Source organism: Saccopteryx leptura, chromosome 4 (assembly GCF_036850995.1).
Source record: "Saccopteryx leptura isolate mSacLep1 chromosome 4, mSacLep1_pri_phased_curated, whole genome shotgun sequence".
NCBI classification, from domain to species: Eukaryota; Metazoa; Chordata; class Mammalia; order Chiroptera; family Emballonuridae; genus Saccopteryx; species Saccopteryx leptura.
This window is the reverse complement of record NC_089506.1, coordinates 105,416,517-105,443,843: the sequence shown is the minus strand read 5'-3', so window position 1 is coordinate 105,443,843 and position 27,327 is coordinate 105,416,517. Positions and strand designations below refer to the sequence as shown.

At 39.7% G+C, this 27,327-nt stretch overlaps 2 protein-coding genes across 5 annotated transcripts; both read right to left on the bottom strand.

Moving 5' to 3' along the window:
• Positions 1-1,006: 1,006 nt before the first annotated feature.
• Positions 1,007-11,259, bottom strand: KCNRG (potassium channel regulator). Its single transcript, XM_066383614.1, is given in 6 exon segments — positions 1,007-1,310; positions 5,485-5,538; positions 5,540-5,722; positions 9,672-9,789; positions 9,792-9,885; positions 9,887-11,259. Coding segments are annotated over 6 exon segments (1,158 nt in total). The 5' UTR covers positions 10,292-11,259.
• A 629-nt stretch (positions 11,260-11,888) lies between these two features.
• Positions 11,889-26,258, bottom strand: TRIM13 (tripartite motif containing 13). Of its 4 annotated transcripts, none has more exons than XM_066380926.1 (3): positions 26,235-26,258; positions 22,624-22,726; positions 11,889-13,140 (listed from the first exon to the last, which is right to left on the bottom strand). In XM_066380926.1, the coding sequence occupies exon 3, from the start codon at positions 13,132-13,134 to the stop codon at positions 11,908-11,910; it is 1,227 nt and encodes a 408-aa protein (XP_066237023.1). In that variant the 5' UTR covers positions 13,135-13,140; positions 22,624-22,726; positions 26,235-26,258; the 3' UTR covers positions 11,889-11,907. The 4 variants fall into 4 exon arrangements, with proteins under 4 accessions (XP_066237023.1, XP_066237020.1, XP_066237021.1 ...); XM_066380923.1 differs by lacking the exon at positions 26,235-26,258 and adding an exon at positions 23,316-23,579; XM_066380924.1 differs by lacking the exon at positions 26,235-26,258 and adding an exon at positions 23,376-23,579.
• Positions 26,259-27,327: the final 1,069 nt, after the last annotated feature.

Below are 27,327 nucleotides of genomic sequence, written 5' to 3'. Positions count from 1 at the left end.
ACTCTGAAGGCCTGGTCCACCAACTAACCTCTCTGGGGGCAGGGTGTTTTCTCAGCTTCAGTAGGGGGAGGTGTATCTCAGATCTCCATGAAGACCTGAGTTACTGCCCCTCCTCCCCACTTCTGTACTCAGCTGTGTCTTGTTGCGCTGATTGGAGCTGGAGAGATGTCTAGAGATCTGTGATCTGGAAGCAGTTCAGTTCTGTTTTGTCAAAGGATCAGTCCCTCCCCCAGCTATGGCTGCCTCCACTACTGGAAGAGTCAGCTTTTTTAGGTCATCCCCTGCATTCCTCTGCTCCTTACCATCTGTCCTTCTCTCTTCCCTTTCCACTTGGAATATAAGCCAGTCCTTTCAACACACCTCACTCCCTGGTCGCCAGGCAAGTGGCTGTGAGCAGTATTTTCTGCTCTTTTTTCCTGGAGTGAGAGCCCCTCTGGTCTCTCAGCCTCACCCTCCCCTCCGTTCCTGTAAGCAGGGGAGATTCAGGCACTCCCTACCAGGTTTGTTGTGGCTTCTTCTTTGCTCCTTGGTTTTTGAGAGCTGTTCTTGAAGTCCAGAGTTGGTTTTTCATGCTGATTGTTCCTAAGTTGATTTGTATTCCAGTTTGGTGGTGAGAGTTGGGAGTCTGTGCATCTGCCTACTCCGCTGCCATCTTCAGGTCTCGATATTTCCTGGTTTTAAGAAGTTATCTTCTTCCTTTTTCTTTCTTTTCTCTCTTTTTGGCCGGTGGCACTGTACCCCAGGTTCTGCCCCTGTAACACTCATAGGCAGAGATTTGCTGTTGTGTTGCTATGGTGATGATATAAACTAGGCCTCAGTACTGTTGGTAGGTGGGGCTTGTTAGCGTTTGCAGGCTCCGACAATGGGAGAGTCCGTTTTCCTGGAGCCTGTCCCCAAATCTCTCCTTCCTGAACCAGCAGCCTGTGGACTAGCTGTGAAGTTGCCCTAGCCACTGCCTGGAGAGCAAGAGGCTCTAAGAGCTGCCAAATTGCCCCTCTATCCCCACTCAATGCAGGGGATTCTGGGTAAGGCTTTGCCAGCCAGAGCCACCAACGTAATCAGGTAGGGCTGGGAGCCCATTGCCTTTCAGGTGTCTTTCTATGAGCCTGTGGGCATGTCTAATATGCCTCAGCACTCCGCAGGTCTGCTCTCCAGAGGCTGTCTGCAAGCTGCCTGCACACCCTTCCCCCCACCACTTCCGCAGTTCTCTTCCCCAGGAGTGTGCTTTGTTAGTCTGTATGGCTGGCGGAGGTGCCGTGCCCAGAAAGGTCCGGGTGTAGGGAAGCCGGCTTTCGTGCACTTCCCACGTGCTGTTGTTTCGGGAAACGGGATTATTCAGAAACTCTGGTCACAGCCCAAACAGAGGGTCGCTACTGACAGTCTCTGACCCAGCCCCTCCATCCAGCAACGCGGGCACCCACGCCCGAAGCCCAGGTGGATCCACTCGCACACTGCCCACACTCGCTGACTGGGATACCAGGAGTAAACAAGGTAACTGCTTACCCACCTCTGCCGGGGTCTGCCACTGGTGTTAGCTCTGCGAGGGCTGAGCTGCGGACACACTCTCTCCTCAGCTTGAACGTCTCTGCCCTAGCCCAGCTTTTTCCACGCCCCCAGCCCTCTCTTCCTCTCAGTTCCAAGTGAAAGCAGCCCTTGCTCAGGTCAGTGAGGAAAGTGGAGTACTCTGTTCTTTATTTCCTTCAGAGTGGATATATTCAGCCACCTTTCCACCCAATCGTACCTTTGTTTGATGTATGTGTATTTCAGATGCTCCTGAGATTGTTTTTCTGTCTCTACTTGTTGAATTTGTTGAAGTTTCAGGGAGAGGTATCAGGAGCACTCCTCATGGCACCATTTCTCTGATGTCAATTCCTCAAATATATTTTCAAAGCAGCCCAAATTAATTCCAACTTTACCATAACCTAAGAACTCTTAATTATGACTTATAAATTAAATCCAAGAGTAAAACTCAACAGCAGAGCTCCTTTTCAGACAATCTTTGTAGGGAGAACTTCTAGTTGCTTATAAGGTGAATTATTGAGGTTCGAGAATAAGCTAGAATCTTTAGTTCTTTGTCAGAAATGAAACTGGGGGTGATAGAAAGAAGCTGAAACAAACAGAAGAAAAGTGGGAGAGTAGGGGAGACCCAACTATTGATGGAATAGTTAAGACTGACAAATACTAACTGGTCATCATGATGATTCACACTTGTGTATGTGAGATGGATTGACAGATGTATATCATTTGATGAACCAAGTTTTCAGCATGGTTAGCCAAGACAAACTTTTGCCATTATTTACTTAAAACTGAAAATAAAATTGACAAGTCATTTCATTCAAGAATTGAAGAGTTAACAAGTGCCAATATGAAAATGTTAGTTTTTTTCCCCTAAAGCAGGCAAGAGTTTTTAACTTGCCTGTGGTACATCTTACATGTCCCTGTTTTCTTCAAACTATATTTGATTGCCTCCCCCCCCTTTTTTTTTATGTTTCTGAAGTTAGAAGCAGGGAGGCAGAGACAAGATCCCGCATGTGCCAGACCAGGATCCACCCTCATGCCCATCAGGGGGTGAGGCTCCATTGTGCTGGGAACCATTCTAGTGCCTGAGGCAGAGGCCATAGAGCCATCCTCAGCGCCCAGGCCAACTTTGCTCCAATGGACCCTTGGCTGTGGGAAGGGAAGAGAGAGATAGGAAGGAGAGGGGGAAGGGTGGAGAAGCAGATGGGTGCTTGTCCTGTGTGCCCTGATGGAAATCGAAACTGGGACTTTCATATGCCAGGTCGATGGTCTACCACTGAGCCAACCAGCCAGGGCCTGCCTCCCTTTCTTAAACAAGACTCAATTTTTTGCATGTCTTCACATCCAAATCTCAGTGTCCCATTCTATTTTGGAGTGAACACTAGAGGCTTACTGAGATCATCTTGACAGAAATGTCTCCAGGCAAGATAATCTCTACAATATTTACTAAAATAAGAAATCCAACCCACTCTGAAAGTACACTTCCCCTATAATAAATATTTAAGGGACAGTCTGTTTCCTAAAAATCTCTACGTTGTGAACTCATAACTTGTGGACATTATTTAATAAAAGGTGTATTATTTTAATTAAACCTGTCATCAGCGTTATGAATATTTGTAGTAAGCTCTAGAAGGGAAAGCATTATTTTGTTCCTTGCAGCATCTCCAATGTCCAGAATAGTATTTGGCACACAGTAGATGTCAATAAATATCTACTGAATGATGTTATGCATATTGTTTCCACAGGTAATATGTTTCCATTAGCACATTAAAAAGAACATTTCTCATCAAACTAGTTTTCTGCAAATTTGAATAAGAACACATTAATAGCAATTTAAATATTTCAATATTTTGTTTCAGTATTTTTAACCAGTTATGATTTAAAAACTATACCCAACTAGTTAAATCACATACATGCCAAAACCTTACAAATATTGTGCCCTAGAATATGATACTAGCAAGGGAACCAGACCAAACACATCATCCCCAAAACTAAGGTGACACAATAAAACTAAGCTAACTCTTCTGCAGAAAAGAGGGTAAGTGCCACCAAAAACAAAACACTTGTAAAGATTTTTTTATTTGGGTCATTTTCAATTGCTAACCTTAACGTTACTAATCTTAAAGTATTTTTCACTTTTACTTTTTATATAATCTTTTGAGGTACTGTTAGGAAATTTTTTAAATAAGAAATGATGACATCGGATCATTTACAACAGTGGTCCCCAACCTTTTTTGGGCCATGGACCGGTTTAATGTCAGAAAATATTTTCATGGACCGGCCTTTAGGGTGGGATGGATAAATGTATCACGTGACTGAGACAAGCATCAAGAGTGAGTCTTAGATGGATGTAACAGAGGGAATCTGGTCATTTAAAAAAAATAAAACATTGTTCAGACTTAAATATAAATAAAACAGAAATAATGTAAGTTATTTATTCTTTCTCTGCGGACTGGTACCAAATGGCCCATGGACCAGTACTGTTCTGCGACCCGGGGGTTGGGACCACTGATTTACAACAACATGAATAGACCTTGATAACATTCTACTGAGTGAAATAAGTGAATCAGAAAAAAACTAAGAACTCTATGATTCCATACATAGGTGGGACATAAAAGTGAGACTCAGAGACATGGACAAGAGAGTGGTGGTTACCAGGGGTAGGGGGTGGGGGAGGAGAGGAGGTGCACAAAGAAAACCAGATAGAAGGTGATGGAAGACAATTTGACTTTGGGTGATGGGTATGCAACATAATCAAATGTCAAAATAACCTGGAGATGTTGTCACTGATGTCACCCCATTAAAATTAATAATAAAAAAAGAAAAAATCTTTCTTCCCTACAACCTAGTACACAGATCTATAACTAATTAATGACTAGAAATGTCTGGAATGCAGTTTATTAAGCAGAGGGGTTTCACAGGAAGGGTTGTAGAGTAGAATTTGTGTATGAGATCATAGGCCATACTGTGCCATAGCAGTCCCCCTAACCCGGGCATGTGTACACACCAGTGTGTGCATGTGCGCACACACACACACACACACACACACACACACACACAATCTTTCAGTTATGGCTTCTTTTTAAGTAAATAACAGCTACATGGTCTGGTGAAAAGTAAGTCTTTCTCCCATACCTAAACCCACTCACCCAGTTCCCTCTCCACAGAGGACCTGTATCTTTGCTGCAAATTTCACGGATATGTAAGAAAATGAATATAGATACATTTTTTTTTCCACAGGTGAAAACTATAAAGTGGAAATACACCTTTTTCCACTTTATACATTATTCTGTTCCTTGCTTTTTTCCCTTAAATATTTGACAATCCTTCCTTATCAGTTTGTGAACTGCTGCCCCACTCTTTTAAGGGCTGCATAGTATTTCATTGTATGAACCATAATTTACCCATTCCCTACTGATGAACTTTGAGTTTCTCATCTTTTGCTGTTATGATGATGTACATTCCAAACTGAATGTCAGCTCCTTGAATACCTACCATATGCCAGGAAATGTGTTGTATGTATATCTTCTTTAATCCTCACATATCCTAGAAGATATGTATTTATTATCCCCATTTGATAGATGAAATTGAGGCAAATGTAGGTTAAATGACTTGCTCAAGTCATATAGATAGTAAATGATTAAGCTGACATTAGAAATCAATCTGTATTATTACAGAGCTCATTCTTGAAAGCTGTGGAAGTGTTCATGAAAAAGAGAAATTGAATGAAGCACTAAAAGGTAGAAGGAATATGTGCCAAAGCACCAAATATAGTGTTGTTCAGAAAGCAGCAGGCAGGTAGAGCAGCTTAAGCATTGCTGAGGTACGACTGCCCACAGAAGGCATGGCAGGAGACAAGGCCAAAATGTTAGGCTGAGTACATATATGACAAATATGGATGCCCTAGATATGGACTATCCATACAAGAAAATGGCAATTTCCCTTACTCTAAAAGAGAAAAAAAACTTGCATTTCTTTTTCTGAGATTGTTCTGGCATGAATGTAGCCTCTGGTTTCACTTTTGCTCATGGCGAAAGCTGCAGGCTTTATTATCCTCTCAAAGCTGTAGCATTGGGTTTTGTCTTCGGAGGATATTGTTCTAGTGCTGACAGATAAGCCTACCATTAATAAGGTGTCAATCAGTAAGCCAAGGACATTAGTTCCATTGGCCAACTTTCGGTTATCAGGTTTTATAGAAACATACCTAGGACACACACAAAAAAATGTTCCATTATAAAGCGTCCCTTTATAACTAGCAAAACTAAACACGTAAGTTTGACTTATAACCTCACTTAACGGCATCATACTATTTTAATCAGATATTTTTTGAGACTTCATTTATAATTCATATCAGTAATTTCAGGGTAGTGAAAATAGATACCTTGCTGTGATTTCCCAAGTCATTTTAATTCTACATTTAGAAATATAACCAACCTGACCTGTGGTGGCCCAGTGGATAAAGTGTTGACCTAGAATGCTAAGGTCGCTGGTTCAAAACCCTGGGCTTGCCTGGTCAAGGCACATATGGAAGTTGATGCTTCCTGCTCCTCCCCCCTTTCTCTCTCTCTCCTTCCTAAAATAATAAATAAATAAGTAGGAATATAACCAACACTGATGAATTTTCATTGAGAAACAATTTTCTGGAGCAAACAATTTGGTCAAATAAATTTACTAAATAGTTTTAATTTTTTAATTAATTGAGTTAACCATTTTAGTAAACATTTTATACATTTACAGTTTCCCCCTACATCTAATTTACCCATTATCAGCCCTAACATTATGCATTTTTTTGTGACTTATTTCTATCAAATGCATTTTTCTTCAGGTACATTTTGTAGATATAAAATATGAAGATGACTTTATTGTTAATATTTCCTCCATAATTGTCTAATGTTGAAAAGCCAATCATGGGGTCTAGATTTGAAATGACAAAACTTTCTATTTCCTAGGAAACTTGACAGAATTTCAAGAAAAGTGTATCTGAGCTTTTCAGATTGGTTATATGTTGGCTTTAATAAAGTCATCATAGGTCTAACCTGTGGTGGCACAGTGGATAAAGTATCAACCTGGAACACTGAGGTCGCTGGTTCAAAACCCTGGGCTTGCCCAGTCAAGGCACATATGAGAGTTGATGCTTCCTGCTCCTCCCCTATTCTTTCTCTCTCTCTCTCTCTAGAAATGAATAAATTTTAAAAACTAAACAAAATAAAATCAACATAACATATTCACACAGATATAGCTGTATTACTCCTTTATTTTTCATAAAGGATATTTTTATGTCTTCGTGTCATAAAAATTTATCTATGAGATTTATCTCCATTTGTCAATGAGATGTGAAGAGGCTAACTTAAATTTGTTCCAGGCAGCAACCTAAACTATTGGTTGTTTTATGAGATATAAAGAGCCTTGGGGCCTGACCTGTGGTGGCGCAGTGGATCAAGTGTCAACCTGGAAATGCTGAGGTTGCTGGTTCAAAACCCTGGGCTTGCCTGGTCAAGGCACATGTGGGAGTTGATGCTTTCTGCTCCTCACCCCTTCTCTCTCTCCCCTCCCTAAAAGAAAATAAAGGCTTTAAAAAGTTAAAAAAAAAAAAAAAAGAGCCTTGGGGACATGCCTACCCCTTTTAATTTTAGTTGAAATAGAGTGGTTTATTGTAGCTCACATTTAGAAATTCATTCTAGACAGCAAAAGCATTCCATAATAAAATGTAAGAATTATAAAACTACAAAGTATATATCAAAAAAAATGTTTATTATGTCTGATATAGTAAATTTTTAACCTTAGCAAATCATTCCATCTACCCCCAAACCCCAGATCGTGATTGTCTATCCTAGAAACATTTTTTCCAAGAGAAAAGGAATTACAGAATGTATCACAAAATTAGGATAGAAATAGTATATAGTAAGTTGTAACAAAGTGGAATGTTCTTTCAAGAAATCAGAGCCAGAGTATTTAATTCCCTATGAAGCCAAATTGAGAAATGACAGGTTTCAAGGCACCAGAAAAGGATAAATGAAACCAATGAGAAATAGAAAATCAAAACATTTTAAAACTTAAAAGGCAACTACACTTTTCCATTTGATTCAGTTTAAAAAGGCAAAGTGAGATAGAATAAAGGCTATTAGGATTCTATTGTCTAGAATCCTGTGGCCATAACTGAGCTTGTCAATGTTAACACACCTGCAATATGCAAGCCAAGTATTTCTAGTACTGTGAACTTGATAGATAGTACCTGAGCAATATGGTAGGTTAACAAGACCTTACAGTAGTAAATCTCATTTGTGGAACACACTGAACAGCTGGATGACACACCAAACTCCTGGGAGCCATTTCAGGCTTATTCCTCTACTTTGCACCTTCAGAAAAACACCTGAATGGACAGACTCAGCCCAGGGAGTGAGCAAAAATAGAAATGATTGCTAGGCAGTCACTTAAGATTTCATCTGGCCATCTGAAATCCCAATAATGTCACTTTAAGTTATCTGTCTCAACTTCGAACTTTATACTAGATAAAAAATCAAACACTTCTGGGATGGAAAAAAATTCTGAAGTTCAACTGGAAAGAATACTATTTGAGGCTAAAAAATTTTTTAATTTAAAAAATAGTTTCTGGTTTTGGAATGATCTATTTTTAAAGTTTAAATAATACCACTCATATTAAAATGAAAAAAGTTTTAGAGTATTTCTAAAACACACTTTTCCACATGGTTGTATGTACATGCAAGAATAGCCCAACCTGAATTACTAATCTTGTTTTACAAAACTGCAATTATTTTCTCCAAGTGCACAGTTTTTAAAGAGCATTTTGTATTTCCAGGATATTTTTTTACCTTGCATATTTCTTAAAATCAATTAACACCATGCACCTGAAACCTGTATAATTTTGTTAACCAGTGTCACCCCAATAAATTCAATTAAAAAGTAAAAAAATCAATACTATTTTTTCTTAGGATTTTTTAGGATCCCTTTTTCAAAAAAGATCCACAAAGATCTTAAAAAGTCAGTTTAAAAATCAAAACACTGGTAACTTCCCCTCTACTCATATTAATGTCCCACCAATGAAAAAAATGTTGGCATAGAGGTAGCTTAAAACCATTTGAGATGAGAGGATCTTACTTTTCTTCACAATTATCCTATTAATTTAACTCACTCTCCTTTCCCAAAATAACATTTCAACCTTTCTTAGGGCAGTAAATTATAAGTATAAAAAGTTAAGGATTATACTGCCCTGTGTTCTCCAGTTGCAAGAGCAAGGGTGTGTTGTGGGAGCGGCAAATATTGGCCGTTCCTGATGGCTACTGCTAAAGCTAAGAAAATATCCCAAAATATGTCTACCTTTACCACCCAAAAGTAATTTTATTTTAAATACTATTAGAAGAACACATGCAGACATTTTTTTTCCTTCTGACAACTGAAGCCAACTACCATAGTAAAATGATGGTGGGACAGCATTAAGACATTTTTATGGGGGAAAATAAGATTCCTGACAGCAGAGTAGAAATTAGCCAAAGGGTCCAGCCAAGAACAATAGGGGGAGAAAGTAAATAATTGACTCATAAGTAACTATCCTTAACTTACTGATAGCCTATTTCAATATTTTGAGTTGCCAAAGAATGCCAAAGATGTAAAAGGATACTAAATTTGCCATGGGATATATCTGCCTTAATGGTATTTAAAAATAAAGTGGAATGGAGAAAAATCAGTAGTCAAATCATAAGGCCTCAAAAAACAAATATACAGAATGTGAGGAGATAAGGACAAACTCTTGAGCCTTTACTATATGCCAGCCACTAAAAGAATCTTTTAGTTTAAAAAAATAAAAGTATTTCATTCCTAAGCCAAATTCATTAGCAATGGAACATCATCTATAAAATTTTTCCTCTTATAACTTTAGTGACCACAGGTTTTTCTGGGACTGTCTTGGTTTATTCCTATTGTCCCACATCATAATGCCCTCTTTCACTCTGAAAAGTATCCCAGTTTGACAGTAATTATATGATCATTCTACCCAACTCTTCTGGTTACCCCAAAACATTATTTTGAGTCATCATTTATTCCAAGAAAAGTTTCAGGCATGAGAAGCTTTCAGTTTTGAGGGGAAACATCAGGAGGAACTAGTACAGAAGAGAAATGCTTCAAAGTATACAAAATACCTGACTCTAGTTTTGTTGTCAGTAATGCTGTCCGAGCCACACTGGAAAACCAGATCATGGTAAGAAGGGCTTTGTGGAGGCAGTGGAAGTAAGGTCATCTGAGGGCAGGACTTACTAAACTCCAGGTAGGTGCTGAAGGTTGCTCTATAAACACTGTAATCCTCCCCGTTAGCATCTCAATTGTTTTGCTGCAAGAGCCAAACACCCTGAAAAAAAGCTTGAGTGTTCTGGCTTAGGAGATGAACCTCCACAAGAGCGGGTTTTGGCTGCAACAGGTGTTCTTGATTTAAGAGATCAACCAGAGGATCAAGTTCATAGAAAAAAGCCTCTCTCTGAAGCCTAAGATAGTCTGAAAATCAGTGGGTAATATAAGCTGTTCTCAAAAAATCTAACATAAAACTAAATAAAACACCATCTCTGTTCACAAATATTTGGCCACCACCATCATGAATTAATTCTTGGGCTCTGCCACCTAACATTTGTGTCAACTGAGAAGCAGGAAACTGCTTTAGGACAGAAAACCTTGTTGTGAATATCTTCCCTCCCACATTCAAAGTGACCAGTTCCTGATTCTTCCTTCTTCTTTTGCTCCAGACTATAGGATACAAATCATCAGCCATGGACTTAGGAACTTGTAAATGGAAGTATAACCATAAATGTTGCCAGTTATGTGTGATGAAAAGGTGGCGGGGAGGGGAAAATACAAAAAAGAGACCTAAATTCCCAGATAACTAATGTAAAACAAATAGTGTATCCATAACTGTGTTTGCCAATCTGAGTTGCTTGGGAACTTACAGTATACAAAATAAAAAGCAACAGATGAGAAATGGGATAGTTTAAGGAAAACTGCCAATATATCCAAGGATCGATGTCAAATAGAACCCTTTCCTGTATTCCATAAAAATAATTTCCATGAAAAGCTATTGTAAATCTTTATTAAAAAAAATTACTGGGAACAGAAAAGCACTCCCTCCCCATGAGGACCTCTATCTACTGAGTCCTAATGGCCGAGGTTAAGATTTACAGAGAAACACTGACATTTTTTATGATGCCTTTAGTAATTTCAATCACAAATTGTCAGGGATGAGACAACCACTACCTCAACTAGCACCTTACTTTGACTCTTGTCATAACTAGAATAATTCTTCTGTACTTTATTTGTTGCCGTCTTTTTTCCTGTCCCCCTTGTATGAGCTCCTCTCAACCAAGTTAAAGGGCTGGAGTAGATACTCTGAGTTTTCAAAGAACTGTCTTGTTCCATGACAGATATAAGGTACACTAGATAGCAATTCTAAGATAAGGTCATTTTTTCCCATCATAATTCTAAGCAAGGAAATTGAAATATTTTTACTCTTTGGGAGATAGGCCATCTTTATCTCATGTGAAGAGACAGGACAGCATTAATGTTTAATGATTACCTTGTACTTTATAGTAGTCGACAGATTGTCTCATCTATTCTTACTCAAATTCTTTAAGCAAGTGGGTTGGTTGGTTATACAGCTACCATGATGCTTTGGGACACATACTTAGCTGTCAGTAAAAAGGAGACTTTTCCATGTCCTGCAAAAGCCATGTGTTAAGACTTTCGTTCTTAAACCTATCTATGCCTTTGTTTATACAGCCACATAACACTTCTGTAGTTTATTACCAAACTCCTTTGGTGATAAATTTATAGTACCTAAGGAGAAAAAGGCAAACTGAAATCTCCACACTCCTAAAAATGTACACTTTTCACAAGAAAATACCAATTTTTATTTACATGAGACTTACACTTGAGCAAAAAAGAAAACCAGCACTCAGCAGAAAATCCAGAAATCCAATCCATCTTTCTTTTCTGGCTTAGGAAACGCACCAAGACAGTCCCCCCACCCCAACACATTGCTTGGCTAGAGTAGTCTTTATTTAGTACATGCTTAAGTGAATGATCACTATGACATTACCTCACCAATACAATATTAGATCATGTACTCTCACCCCTTACCTTTTTATACAGTACAAATGCAATCAGTATTGGGTGGTAAAATACTTATTTCAAAAGCACTCTTTAAAAAATAGTTCAGGACTGTACCAATAAATTTCACTTTTATCTTTTATGTTGCCTAATTTGAACATTATTTTTGAAAAGAATGCTTTTGAAGGAAAATATCTGACTGGAATCTTTGACCAAATCTGAACTACCACTGTTCTCTAACAAATGTCTCACAGAAGACAGAGAACTATGCACCTGAAACAGATTTTATAACAGTTTATACTTGCACATAAATTCTGCCATATTATTTAGCACCACCAAAGTAAAATTCTTGAATCTTTCACTGAAAATGAAAAACTCATCTGTCACCTGTTCCCAGTAAAAAACTGATTGTTCTACAAAATCAGGTGATTTAGTCAGATAGGAACTGAAGCATGAAAGATGGTCTTTCCAGGTTGAGAATTCATCAAATAAAGACCATTCTAGAAATATAGTAGGACCAAAGAAAATGAGAAGGGCAAGCAGAATGACTACCACAAACAGCTTTAAAAATAAGCTCCACGGAATCTTGCTAATGAATGTGCCAGTGTCTTGAGGCAAAGAAAGTTTATCCACATCTGCTAGTTTTATGTCTTCCCACGGACTGGTATCAAAGTTCTTCATTAAAGGGCTTGTGGGCAAATTAGAGGGAGGTAAAGGAGTTTCCTTGATTACTTTTATTTTCTCCCTGAACTCCTGCATCTGTTGCAGAAATATAATTGGTTCTGACACGTCTTTGAAGGCCTCAGCAATGTTAAAGGCCATTCGTTGTTCTTGCAAGATGGTGTTGAGTTTGTTAATCTCCGGGTCATAGGCTTGCATAACTGCAAGTTTCATGGTCTCAAAGTCTGACAGGATTTCATTTTTCTTTTGATCTAATGTGTGTTGTAACTTTTCAAAAAACTCCTTCACTTTATCTGAATCTTTAGTCAGCAACTGTAGAGATTTCCTTTTGTTAGTTTCCAAGGTATCCAAGCGAGAAAGAGCATCTCCCCGATGCCAAGTCTCAAAGCTCTGAAAGAGAGACTCAAAAGCATCCCTTTCCTGAACATAGGCATCTTCGATAGAACAGAAGATGTGTTTGGTATGGTCACCGCGTGTGGCACAGATTCCACAAATCAGTTGCATGTCAGTCAGGCAGAAAATGTTGAGAGGCTGCCCCAAGTGTCCTTTGCATGCTGGCATTTTGGGAGAAATCTTGATCTTGTTATACTTCTCCACAATACCCTTCAGGGAGTAATTAACCTGCAGGCTATTGACTCCAGAAGCTGAGGTTTCCTTACGGCATGTGGGGCACTTGAATGGGGACGACCTCCACAGTGAATTCCGCACATTCCCCTCTAAGATTCCTTCTAAGCATTTTTTGCAAAAGTTGTGTGAGCAAGGCAAAACTCGAGGATCATCAAACAGACTGCAACAAATTGGACATGTAAGATCTTCTTCAAGCAGCTCCATCACATCCTACCACAGAGAAATAAACATTTTATTTTACTCCAGTAATCCGCTCCACTTACACTATATAAAAATTAGAAGAAACTATCTTCATGGACATTAAAAATGATCTTTCACTTAAATAACAAAGCAAACAAAGGAAATAAATGAGAAATCTGGGAAGGGAATGCACACCAAAGCAGATTTAATCTGCTGGGTCTAGAACATGCTCCTTATTAGTAGGGCCCCTTATACACAAGGCCTTTGTGTGGGCTTTCCAACAACAGTCTTTGGCTGAGACAGGGTTAGGACTAGGACAACTGCAAGTTGAGCCAGCAGCACCCAATTGATTGTTTAGAACAGAGAGCTGACTACTAACCGTCAGAAACAAAGCTACTCAGTGTCTGAATAGAAAGAGCTCTTTAGTCTGGGCCCACAATTATAAAATGTGGTATTTAAAAGAGCAGCACAGAAATATAAATCCGAGCCATGTACTCTCATGCGGACTTTTATTTTAAAATGGCATTTTTTCTATTTCAAAGGCAAAATTACAATTATTAGAATCATAAAAACATAAAAATGAGAGAGTTGCAATTCATTCTTCCCTAGAGAATTCTGTCTTTTTATACCACCAGAACAGTAATCAAAGCCACCTTGTACTCTCGAGAGCATCAGTTTTCAAAATGTGGTGGGCAGAAACCTAGGTGACCTTAAGATTCTTTTAGGGCATTTGTGAGGTCAATACTATTTTCATGATAATACTGAGATATTACTTGCTTTTGGCACCGTGTTGACCATTGTGCTGTAAAGAGCAATGATGAGCAGACACTGCTGGAGCCTCAGCAGGAATCAAACAAGGCAATAAATATGTGGTACCAAACTATTAGTCTATGTTCTTCACCACCACATCAAATGGGGTAGCCAGTTTAAGAATATTCCTGATAAAGCAGTAAAATTATTCATTTTATTTTTTTTTCATTTTAGAGGAGAGAGAGAGAGAGAGAGAGAGAGCGAGCGAAAAGGGGGAGGAACAGGAGCTTCAACTCCCATATGTTCCTTAGACCAGTTAAGTGCAGGGTTTTGAACCAGCGACCTCAGCGTTCCAGGTCAATGCTTTATCCATTGCACCACCACAGGTCAGGTCCTCATTTTATTTTATTTTTTATGACAGAGAGAGGGACAGATAGGGACAGACAGGAAGGGAGACGAGAAGCATCAATTCTTCGTTGCAGCACCTTAGTTGTTCACTGATTACTTTCTCATATAAGCCTTGACTTGAGGGAGTTCAACAGACCCTGTGACCCCCTGCTCAAGCCAGCGAACTTGGGCTTCAAGCCAGTGACCACGGGGTCATGTCTATGATCCCACACTCCAGCCAACAACCCTGCGCTCAAGCCGACGAGCCCCCACTCAAGCCAGCAACCTCAGGGTTTTGAGCCTGGGTCCTCTGCACCCCAGTCCGATGCTCTATCCACTGCGCCACTGCCTGGTCTGGCTTATTTTACTAAATCTTAATTCTTGTGTGACAGAATAGGAATGTAAATACACAGCATTTCTGATACTCACAGACACACAGATCAGATAATTGCCTGGAGGAAAAGTGCTTATGTGATTGAGTTGCAAGCTGAAATTAACCAACTGCTGTTGTCATGAAACACCATTTTTACCTGACAGAATGAATAACAAAACTATGGCCATTCAGATTTAGGTATCTGGCAGACATTTTCTTGAAAACAAAATGAGCCCATCATTTTAAGGGAAAAAATGACTATTTCTTGTCACAGATAAAATTTGAGTTTTTGAATGAAACTAGACTTTTGGAAAACAATTTGCCACTTAAGAGCTTGACAGCTTCCCATTAATTAAAAACTTTTTTCTAATGAGTAAGTGAAGATAATTGGGTTATTTTGGGGGGGGATTACTTGTATAATGAAAAATGTCAAGATCTGGAGATTTACAGACACAGTGAACAAACTGGTTCAAATCACCATTGACTGTTATAAATCAAGCATTGGTAAAAGATCAAAAGACCACAATGTTCAAAAATATGATTTCAGATTCCATACTGCAACTTATCTTTAAGAAACTACTGTTTATTGAGTTTTGGTATAGTATCAAAGAAGATCCACAATTAGCAGAAAAGGCTATTAAAATATTCCTTCCCTTGCCATCTATATATCTGTGCAAAACCAGATTTGATTTTCTTTGTATATTTCAGCCAAAATAACAATGCAAACAGGTGTAATGCAGAGGCAGATGAAAGATTCCAGATGTCTTATACAGTAATTCATTAGAGATCTATATGTAAAGCAGTGCCACTCTTCTCAGATATGTGTCTAGAAAGTTATTTTTCACAAATTATTTATGTTAACATGTAACAGGTTTATCACTGTTATTTTAATATCCTAAAATTTTTCTATTCTTATTTACAATATAGTAAATATATACTGTACTGTACACACATAAAACATCTTAGGAGCCTCAGTTTTTAAGACTGTAATGAGTCTGAAACCAAAATATTTGAAATTCTTGATGTAGAGAATACCAATTCTCAATGCAAGCTTATGAATACATTTTAAAAGTTCTATCCTTAAAGTTTTGTGTTTTGTTTTTGTTTAGTGAGAGTGAGAGGCTGCAAGGCAGAGACAGACTCCCACATGCACCCCTATTGGGATCCACCTGGCAAGCCCCCAACAGGGGTATGCTCTGTCCATCTGTGGCCACTGCTCAGCAACCGACCTATTTTAGCAACTGAGGCAAGGCCATGGAGTCATCCTCAGTGCCCAGGGCCAACTTGCTCAAACCATTCTAGCCATGGCTGCAGGAGGAGAAGAGAAAGAAGAAAAAGAGAGAAGGGGAGGGGTGGAGAACATACGGTCACTTCTATGTGCCCTAACTGGGAATTGAACCCAGGACTTCCACACGCCGGGCTGATGCTCTACCACTGAGCCAACCAGCCAGGGCCTCCCCAAAGTTTTAAAACCAATAATAGTGCTAAATTTCTCCTCATTCAGTTTTACTTAGGAATACATATATATATGTATATATATACAATATACATACACACACATATATATTACCACCATACACATACACACATATTGAATATATATCATGTTACCAACAGAGTAATAAAAAATAGGACCTAATGATCTGTAGGCCATTTTATAATAAAAAATAAGTAAATATTTTTTTTTTCATCTTTTGAAGCTGGAAACAGGGAGAGATAGTCAGACAGACTCCCGCATGCGCCCGACCGGGATCCACCCGGCACGCCCACCAGGGGCTACGCTCTGCCGCGACCAGAGCCACTCTAGCGCCTGGGGCAGAGGCCAAGGAGCCATCCCCAGGGCCCGGGCCATCTTTGCTCCAATGGAGCCTTGGCTGCGGGAGGGGAAGAGAGAGACAGAGAGGAAGGAGGGTGGGGGGGTGGAGAAGCAAATGGGCGCTTCTCCTATGTGCCCTGGCCGGGAATTGAACCTGGGTCCCCTGCGCGCCAGGCCGACGCTCTACCGCTGAGCAAACCGGCCAGGGCCTAATTTTTTTTTTTAATTCTTATTTTTTGTATTTTTCTGAAGCTGGAAACGGGGAGGCAGTCAGACAGACTCCCGCATGCGCCCGACCAGGATTCACCCGGCATGCCCACCAGGGGGCGGTGCTCTGTTGTGGCCAGAGCCATTCTAGCGCCTGAGGCAGAAGCCATGGAGCCATCCTCAGCGCTCGGGCCAACTTTGCTCCAATGGAGCCTTGGCTGCGGGAGGGGAAGAGAGAGACAGAGAGGAAGGAAAGGGGGAGGGGTGGAGAAGCAGATGGGCGCTTCTCCTGTGTGCCCTGGCCGGGAATCGAACCCGGGACTCCTTCACGCCAGGCCGACGCTCTACCACTGAGCCAACCGGCCAGGGTTAGTAAATAATTTTTAACAGTAATTTTAAGTCACAATTAGAGCTACAATCTAGAAGATAAATAGTATTTAAAAGATAAGTTGAGTTTGCAGGGCTAGTTTCTAGTTTATATTAAATTATGAGCATATATGATGTACAGTGTGGGCCAAAAGTAAGTTTACATTTATGAGTATGTGAAACATAAGAGTTTATTCTTGTATTATTGCTTATTAATTATTGCATTATTTTCCATATGAACACTGTAAGCCCACTTTGGCCCCACCCTATATATGTGGGATTAAAGCAAAGATTGTTCTGTCAAATTTAGTGCCATATGGAAAATGTATGATGAACTTTTTCTGAAAAATCTTTTGTGATATAAATCATACAACCTTTGAAGAGCTGAAAAGAGAATGGCTATGAAAACTGTATGCTAGGAAAATGCTACCAAGTAGCTATAAAACAACTCTCTACAACAGAGAAGGAAAACTTTGGACTATCCTCCAATCCTAAATCCTAGTCTTGTTCTACACATTATCACTTTCACTGCTATCTTTCACCAAAGAATTCTATCCTCAGGGTAGATTTTGGAGTAGGCAGTAGAAACAGTAAAGTAATGGGGGCAGCATTCAAGAAAGTAAACCCAATTTACTTACCTTGCAAGGTTAATATTTCCAGAGAATGCTATCCAAGCATATTAAATAAGAAAATAAAAGGATATGCAGTTGGGATAAGAAAAAGGGCACCCAAGGCAAAAAGAAACTTTGAAGAAAACTGAGGGATACTGTAATAGGAGCCAAGAAGAATTTTAAGGCAATCAAGTATGATCAAAAGGCAAAGGGAAAACGTTACACACAGGAAAATATAGAAATAATAAACAGTCATCTGAAAGCCATAATGAACTTATAGCTCTTAAAATAAAACAGAGGAAAAAACACTATTTAGAAAGTCCCTTTTGTACAAATTGCATTAAAATTATGATAGCTCTTGTTTCATTTTTAATAGCTTATAATTTAAATTTAAAAATTCTTTATAAAGATTCTTATTTTCATTCACTTTAAAAACTAAGCACTTTCATTTTCTCTTCTTCACTTAGCTTTATACCCAAAACTCTCTCTAGAACAAAACTATGTAACCACTTCCAGGGCTGACTTTTAGATAAAAGTGAGACATAATATTCTAATCCAAGAAACCATGGTAAGTTTGTTACCTCAGAAGTTTTAAATGAAAATACACAGTAAGATTTTTTAGTCTCATGCATGAAGAGTATGCTTCAAAGTAAAGGAATTTATAGATCCTTTTCTTAGTGTGGCTAACCACCACAACAACAAAAAAACTGAATCTAATAAAGCTTACTTCTTCAAAGAAACTAAAGTACACAGCTACTTGGGGGAGGGGGGGCTAATTTCTTCCCAATATAGAAATCAAGCTCTACTGACGTCAAGAAACTATTATGTAAACAAAATTACTGTTCACTCATAAAATTTCACCTTAACCAATGTAAAATTAAGTGTATAAAGACAAACAAGTTTTCCAACATTTGTTTCTTCCTTTGTGTTTCTGAAAACCAAAAAGGTCTCAATTTTGAAAGACTAACATCTATTTTCCCACCAATTAAAAATTTCCCAATTTTTATACAAGCAAAGAAAGTAAACAAATATATACCTTGTTGTCTACCACCTCTATAGTTTTTGACTGTGCGTTCCTAATATATTTATAGTTTTAATATACTTTTTAATTTACATAAGTAAAATTCACTCTTTGGTGTACAGTTATGTGAATTTTTTTTTTTTCAGGGACAGAGAGTGAGTCAGAGAGAGGGATAGATAGGGATAGACAGACAGGAAGGGAGAGAGATGAGAAGCATCAATCATCAGTTTTTCATTGCAACACCTTAGTTGTTCACTGATTGCTTTCTCATATGTGCCTTGACCACGGGCCTTCAGCTGACCGAGTGACCCCTTGCTTGAGCCAGTGACCTTGGGTCCAAACTGGTGAGCTTTTTTTGCTCAAGTCAGATGAGCCCGCGCTCAAGCTAGCGACCTCGGTCGGGGTCTCGAACCTGGGTCCTCCGCATCCCAGTCTGACACTCTATCCACTGCGCCACCTCCTGGTCAGGCCAGTTCTGTGAATTCTGACAAATGTACAGGTGTATAACATCGCCATAAATTTAAGTTTTAAGCAAATTTGCAATGTAGCTGCACTCAAGGAAAACTGCCTTATCAATCCGACCTGGAATGGGTACTTAGCACGAACAGTCTCTACACATGTAAACCAAAACACGACAACCAAAATATTAAAAATGGAAAGAAAAGCCAATACTTATAAAGGTATAAGGAAAGGACTCACAAAACAGAAGTGAAAGCTAACCTGTGTATTAGACTTTTCCCTCCTACAAATCCTTTCTCTTTAAATGATCAGAGCAAAATGATTACAATGCCAAAGGTGCTCATTTATTCATTCATTCTTAAACAAAAGTTAATTTTAATAAAAATCTATTAAAATAAGCTTTCCTACAAAACTTAATTTCTTTGGTACAAAGTTATTCAAAATATCACCTATGATTTCCGCCCAAATCCCATTAGAGAACAAAAAAGACACAGAAAAGGCAATAATTTACACTATTAGCAAAAAAATTGTAATTCTACTTTTCCTTAGAAATATATCTACACCTCTTACGGAAATTAATTAAAAAGAGGTCACATTATGGGAATTGCTTTATAGAAGGCTTAACTGCAATATAACTCTCTTGTATATCAAAGGACACTTGTAAACTATTAAGAGGTAAGAATAGCACTCTGCTAGTACCATTCTAATATCTAGAGTCCCAAGTCAAGAGAATGACAATGGCAGTGTCTTTCAATAACAAAAAGGGATAATCCAATGTTTTATTGATATTTATAAAGATTAAATATAGGCCAAAAGTCAGTTCCTGCCCTAAATTCAGAAATAGAGCACATTTACAAAGATATTATTACTGTAAAAGGAATGATAAATGCCTTATAAAAAGGACAGAGAGTTGAGATCGTACGTAAGTTGGAGAGGCTATCCATGCAATTAAGTTTTTATGGTCTTCTTAAATTATAAATTTGTGATACAAAATTCAGAAAATATAGGGGAAAAAAATCACTCATAATACATCAGCAAGAAATAACCACGATTATCATTTTGGCATATTTCTTCCAATCTTTTGTTTGTGCACACATATATTTAACAAAACCAGCAGCGTAACACAATTTTGTATCTACTTTTTTCACTTATCACATGCATCTCTTCTATCATTATTTATTCTTCTAAAACATGCTAGTGTACCTTATAAATATGCTCTTTTTTTATGGTTATTTTTAAGTATTATAACACTTAATTTAAGCACATCTTGTAGAAAAATCTTGGTCCACAGCTGATTATTTCCTTAGACAATACCTTTAAATGTATTGTTATGTGGATCAAAGAGAGAAACATTTTTAAGGCTCTTAAAAAGACCGCCAAGTTTCCCTCCAGAAAGGGTATACAACACTTTATGAACTCAAACCAATAATGTATGCGAGTGCCCCACCTCTCCATGCAGTTCCTGACCTTACAAAAGAACCATACTTTTATAAAGCTTAATAAAAACCCAAGAGCAAGGCATATTTTACCATACCTATCCAAGTTTAAAATACAGAACAGTTTAAGGCAGTTAATACTAGTATATGTCGGTGTATTACCAATATATACAAATATTGATCGACTTAGGACCTATGCAACTTACGACCATTCAACTTTAAGACTATAATCACTAGCCAGGACTGCTCGCGTCTGGCAGAGCAAGCGTTGCCCAGCTGGGTGTACGACAGTGTGGACCAGCTTCCGGCAGCACTACCATCTCCGCCTGCACCATTTCAACTGTTATCCCAGACTCGGTACAGCAATTTGTGTTTTGTGTCTTGGATAGTTTTCATCAAACCCCTCCCAAGATGTCTACCAAGAGGAAACTGTCTTTGCAAATATTAAACCAGTTGTACTGGTAATGCAGTGTTTTACTTAAACCTGATGAATGTAAAAATAAGAAACAAAATGGTGTAGAAATGATACAAATGGCATAAAATGAACAAAGAAAATTATGATATATAACAATGATGAAAGAAAATTATGATAAAATATGACTTAAAGATTTTTATAACATCATTTCACAGTACTGTACATATAGCCTACTCAACTTACGACCAAATCATGTTAGGACCAGTCTGTCAGAACCAATCGTGGTCATAGGTAGAGCACTAGCTGTATAGGAAATATATGGTAATAAAGTCAAGGGGAAAAAATAAAATAGAAGTACTGAGCTTTAAAAACATCTTAGAGATCATCTAGCTAAGCACCTAACTTTACAAGTGAAAAAACTAACCCCTTTCCCACCATGGAGATTTCTGTCATACACAGCAAGCTAGGCACAGGGTCTGAGTTTCCCAAATCTTAGATCTTAGCACTATCCAGGAAGTGGGTCAAGAATTTGGTACCTTCATTAAAAAAATGGAGCAGCTTAATCATGGGTCTCTCTAAATCCCCTCTAAAATTCTGATTTTTACAATTTAGGTTGTAACAGGCTCTCCACTGCAGAGGAAAGAACAATGAACCTACTTCTGAACGTAGGTTCAAGCACTAGTTTTACCCTTTATTGAGTAAGAATTTTTATCGTACCTTCATAATGTTCTTGTAAAGATTAATTTGTGACAATCTTGTAAACTGCTAAACGGTATAAGGTGGTTTAATTAAATATGTGTACAAACACTGAAAATTGTAAATACATTTAAAATGTTATGTTAGAGCATGAGTGTATTAACCAAGAAAGGTCCTAAAAGATACCTGGTCTCTTGAACTGTAATTTCAAGGGAAAACAAAGTACGTTATTACATAGGATAACAGCTACAAAGCAATTTCATGGAAATGGGAGTGTCTGAATAAATGCTGTAGCAGAAGGCCAGGTAGCCAACCTATCATAAATGTAGAAAAAAATGAAGAGAATCACCTGATGTTATGGAAGGACTTAGCAGGGTGGTTTAGTACATCAGCTGGTGAAAAAAAATGTGGTATATTTATGGAAAGATAGGATAGCCTGAAGGAATGTATCTTATTGTATAATACAGAAGTATAACCCATTTATCAACAGTTCCATTAAAATAACACTCAGTAGAGGGACTGATGGAAAATGATTTGACTTTGGGTCAAATGATTTGACGGGCACACATTGCAAGCAACAGTTCAAATGCTACAGAAATGTTCATCTGAAACATATGTATTCTTATTGACCAATGTCACATTAAATTTAATTTCTAAATAAAAATAAATTTTAAAAATTGAAGAAAAAATAAGAGAACACTCAAGCTGTTGTACTAGCTTTAGCAGCATGCAGAGGGGAAGGGGAAATATGCTGCTGATCGTCCCTTTCCTTTGCAATATAAATTTTTGGATTATAATACATTTCAGGTAATTGCCACATAAAGAATTTCCAAGTTTGGAATCTACTGTTTTTTACTTTCGACAAAAATATGAAAAGAACAAAGGTCACCCACAAGGGTATATTCTACACATAGTTCTAGGCCCAAAGAAACTGGGTGTTATTTTTTTTAATGTAGAAAAATGTGTTGTAGTTTACCTCTGTCCCTGAAAGCAGGTGTATTCGTCAGAATTACTACTTCCCAGAGCAAAGGAATCTGGTTGGGATTATTTTTTTTCCACGTTGGAACTGACAAAGGCTACTGCAAAGAAAGAACAAAGAGGGTGTTAAGCATTAATTTGTACAGGATTCTTAAGTCTTAATCCTCAATTTTTTTCAACTGTCCCCACAAGCCAGCCTGCTAGGACCTGGTGAAAATGTCCGAGTATGAGGGAGGCTGGAGATTTCTGCACTAAGGAGCTTCTCAGTTCTGGTTCACGGTCGCCTTCTCTTTTCCAGGCGATCCCGAGGCGCTGGCAGCGGAGCCGAGCGCGCTCGCTGGCGGGGCAGGTTTTCCGGCGTGGACCCCGCTGCCCCGGGACGCCCACAGCAGGCCGCTGCTCCCCACTCCCCGTCCCCAGCCCCGCAGGTATGCGCCGTGCTGCCGGAACTCGAGCTCGGGCCGAGCTCTCCGCCAGCCCCCGAACACGCAGGTCCGTCCCTGCAGGACAAGTCCCCAACCTCCACGACAGGCGCCCGGGGCTGTACTTAGCTCGCACTCTCCAGGCCGCGTCTGGAGCCGCGCGGCCGCCGGTCTAGCTACGCAGACCTCGCGTTACGCGCCCAGCGCGGCTGCAAAATGGACTCGCGGGACCGACTCAGCCCCACCCCGCCGCCTTCCTTCCCGGCACCTCGGTCCGCCTTCCCGGCTGGGATTCGCCTTTGTGCCGCCTCCCGGGTCTTGCCTTTACCCAGAGAGTGGGGTTCAGAGGGGAGGCGGGAGTCTTTCCGGTGTCTCCAACCGCCGCCTGCGCGGTGCTCCTAGAGAGGGGAGGGTCCCGCGGCCGCTTCTTCTGCTAGAGGCTGCGCGCGCCGCCGAGCGCCGTGCCCGAGGCGGGCGGAGCGCGCGGGACCCGGCGGAGGGCGTCGGCGACGCGAGCGGCAGGGCTTGGCCGCGAGCGCGGGCGCGGGCGCGGACGCGGGAGGCGGGGCCGCCCTGGGGGAGCCACCCAGGAAGGAGGTCGGCGCACAACGAGACGGTTGGGTTTGGATTGTTGTACTTTTTTTTTTGTTCGTTGCATTTTTAGGAACAAAAAAAAAGGCCCAACCCTTCACACCACTTCATCTGCATCTCTCAAGACCAGAAGCCTGGGCACAGCGGCTTAGGGGGACGAAACACAACAGACTGCCCCGCACCCGCTATAGGGGTGGGTGGGACGGGCGCTCCTGTTGAAACCAAAGCCCTACGACTCCGGCCAGCGCACAACCAAAATGAGGTTAACTGATGTCCCCTGCCCAACTTTGCACCTGTATCTTTTCGGGCTTTGGGCTGAACACCAGCGGCCCAGTTCGATTTGAGATTTTTATTTCAGGAAAAACAACATTGCTCTTTCCTTTGGAGAGAAGGAAGCACTTGAAATTGGCTTTAACTTAACTGCCACTGTTACTCGCAACCTGACTCACTGTGCTGATATCCAGGACCCGTATAAAGACCTTGTCTAGTATCAAATACATTAAGCACTTACCAATGAGCAGTTTTAAGAGGGATAACAAAGATGAAGGAATGGCGTCTCTGTTACAGTAATATAATGTTATAATAATTAAATATATAGAAAAATATGGAAGATATATAGAAATAAATTAGGATATAATATTAAAAGCAATTAAGGAAAGTAAAGAATGCTATGCCGTCTGGATAGGAATTAATCTAGTGTGTACAGATATGATAGGGAGACTCTGCCTTTCGCATAGGGCCCAGTTTGTGTGTGTGTGAAGTTATATATAGATAAAAAGTGTCTAGATGGCATAACTCTGTAGGATAACATAAAACAAGAAGCTTCCTAGGAACACCTTAAAAGTGGCTTTGAGCCTGACCAGGTGGTGGCGCAGTGGATAGAGCTTTGGACTGGAAGGTAGAGGACCCAAGGTCACCAGCTTGAGCAAGGGTTTACTCCATCTGCTATAGCCCCCCAGTCAAGGCACATATGAGAAAGCAATCAATGAACAACTAAGGCACAGCAACAAAGAATTAATGCTTCTCATCTCTCTCCCTTCCTGTCTGTCTGTCCCTATCTGTCCCTCTCTCTGTCTCTCTCAAAAAATAAAGTGGCTTGATGTGACATTTCTTTAGATTAACATAAAAAGGGTTCCCTTTGAGGAATTCCCAAAACCGTGATTTGAGGTGGTAATCCTGTAGATTGACACCTGGTAGAAGGCATAGGCCAGAAAAGGTACTAAAGCTAAGGGGCCCCCTTGTTGTAGTAGTCACCCAGACTCCAGCGTTGTGGACTGACTCCACACAGCTCCAAGGACAGCCAAGAGGAGCACGCCAATGGGGCCCCTTTAAGCTGTACCCAAGCACGCCAAAAGGATTTGTGAGTAATAAACTGCCTGCGTGATTCTTGCAACTAACTTGTGTGTCAGTTGTGTCTTTCCTCTGGTGGCAGTTGGTCTCGGCAGTGATGAGTAGCATCCTCATAGCCACCTCAAGAGTAGTCTCGAAGAGGCTGCCAGCCTGCTGTTAAGCAGGAGTGTCCCACTGTGTGGGGAAGTCGAATCCAATCAGGACACCTGATGATGCAGAGCTCAGGCTCTACTGGGACATTCTCCAAATTTTACAGTCTGGGGGAAGTGAAACAAGAACAGAAAACAGACTATGCCCTGGGGTTGAGTTCACCCAGGTGGGGAAGCCTGGACTTTGGAAACAGAATTGGGAGAAAAGTATTCAAGACCTACCGTACATAATACTTGGGCCACATGACTAATAAATGCTTGGCTCAAACTCCACAAAAAGCACCTCCCCACTCTCTTCTGAGAGAGTTCCTCACCATGCCCAAGGCCCCTTAAACCCAATTTTGTCTTTGTAGAAAAGTTGTTATATTTCTGCCATTAATCTTCATAAAAACACTGTGGTATGGAAATTATCCTCATTCTATAGATGAGTAAAGAGAGGAAGTGATCTCTCCAAGGTAAAAAAACAAGAGGCAGAGCTGAGAGTCTAAAATCAGATTCCAGATTTAAGTTCTTTCTATAGCAGAGGAACTGTCAGGGCCAGTGGAAACTGCACCCAAGTCTCCCACTAAATTAATATTATTCTTTTTTAAAATCCTGATTTTTAAAAAAAATCCTGATTTATAGGAACATTTTAAATATCCCAATATTAAATGATATGAGAGAAACTTAATTTATTAACACATAAATCACAATTTATCCTCAATGTGATTGTATAATACATATTTACATCGTAAGATCTGGTTGGTGGTAGATACTAATTAATAAACTGCCCAGCTAAGGACAAACACCAGTTAAATATGCATAGAAACTTCTAGATTGTTAAAAAGAATTACTAAGAGAATATTGTATATTTAAACTCTTTTTTTTTTAATTTTATTTTTATTTTATTTATTCATTTTAGAGAGGAGAGAGAGAGGGAGAGAGAGACAGGGGGGAGGAGCTGGAAGCATCAACACCCATATGTGCCTTGACCAGGTAAGCCCAGGGTTTCGAACCGGCGACCTCAGCATTTCCAGGTCGACGCTTTATCCACTGTGCCACCACAGGTCAGGCCTTAAACTCTCTCAAGTGAGGAAAAATAGAGAAGGAAAACTAACCTCTCTCTCCTTTCATGGTCCTCAAAACATGTCAGTCAGGGAATCTCCACATACACCCAGAAAAGAGAGTGACTGCTGGATTAAAACCTACAAACACAGCTACACCCTTCCTGGAAGAGCATAACATAACTAGCTCCTGCTGGAGATAATGCTGAGGGATTGTCAAAACTCTGTCACACTGGAATTTCCTTCTATTAACTGGTGTTTAGATAAGTACTAAAGATTGGAATTCATACATCAGCACAGCAATGAAACTATGGACAGAGTCTTTTGTGATAAATATATTTTATATGTAAAATTTCATATATACATATTATTTATTATTTCATGCTGTGGTTTTTGTGCTGAGCCTTGACAAAGATAAAAATTACCAGCTTTCCTTCCACCTACCAAGATATGTGAGCAGATACTCCATAACAAAAGGGACAGTGCCAATTTGGTGTACACTGAAATCTCAACATTCAGAGTGGGAACATCCAATAAGTCAACCCAGAGCAATTGTATGCAGGAGACAGATGTTGTCAAGTCTCCTCAGATACACTTGAACATTTTATTATTCTGTCCTTTCTTTCCCTTCCCGACACCTGCCAAAGTCATGAGTGCAAGCCCCCACGTTCCCCAAGGAGAATGCCTAGCAATGAAAGGCACTGGCATTGTAAGGTATGGTGAAAAGAGCAGAGGTCTTAGAACCAGTTCCACAACCATACTCTAGCTCTACCATTTACTAGTTGTTCAAGTTACTGAGCAGCTCAAAGCTTCAGTTTTCTGTAAAATGGAGATTGTGATTCATTTGATTATGGGGGTAAGATAATATATAAAGCCACCCAACATTGTATCTGACAAACAGGAGGTGCTTAATAAATGATTCCTACTGTTCTATGAAAGAAACCATTCTGGGTTTGATTGCAGTTTCCTTTGATTTATAAATCTGAGACTCCCACAATAGCCTTAAGCAGAGCTAAATTGCTTATGCAGGAGAGGAAGCAAGCACCATAATTTTTGCTTTGCCACACCCATCCCAGGGTGGCCTTTTTTTATTTTTTAATGTTTTGAAAGATTTAATTGGCCTGACCTGTGGTAGCGCAGTGGATGG

Excerpts from the sequence above, each read along its gene's own strand:
- TRIM13 (XM_066380926.1), bottom strand. The coding sequence starts at position 13,134 with ATGGAGCTGCTTGAAGAAGATCTTACATGTCCAATTTGTTGCAGTCTG.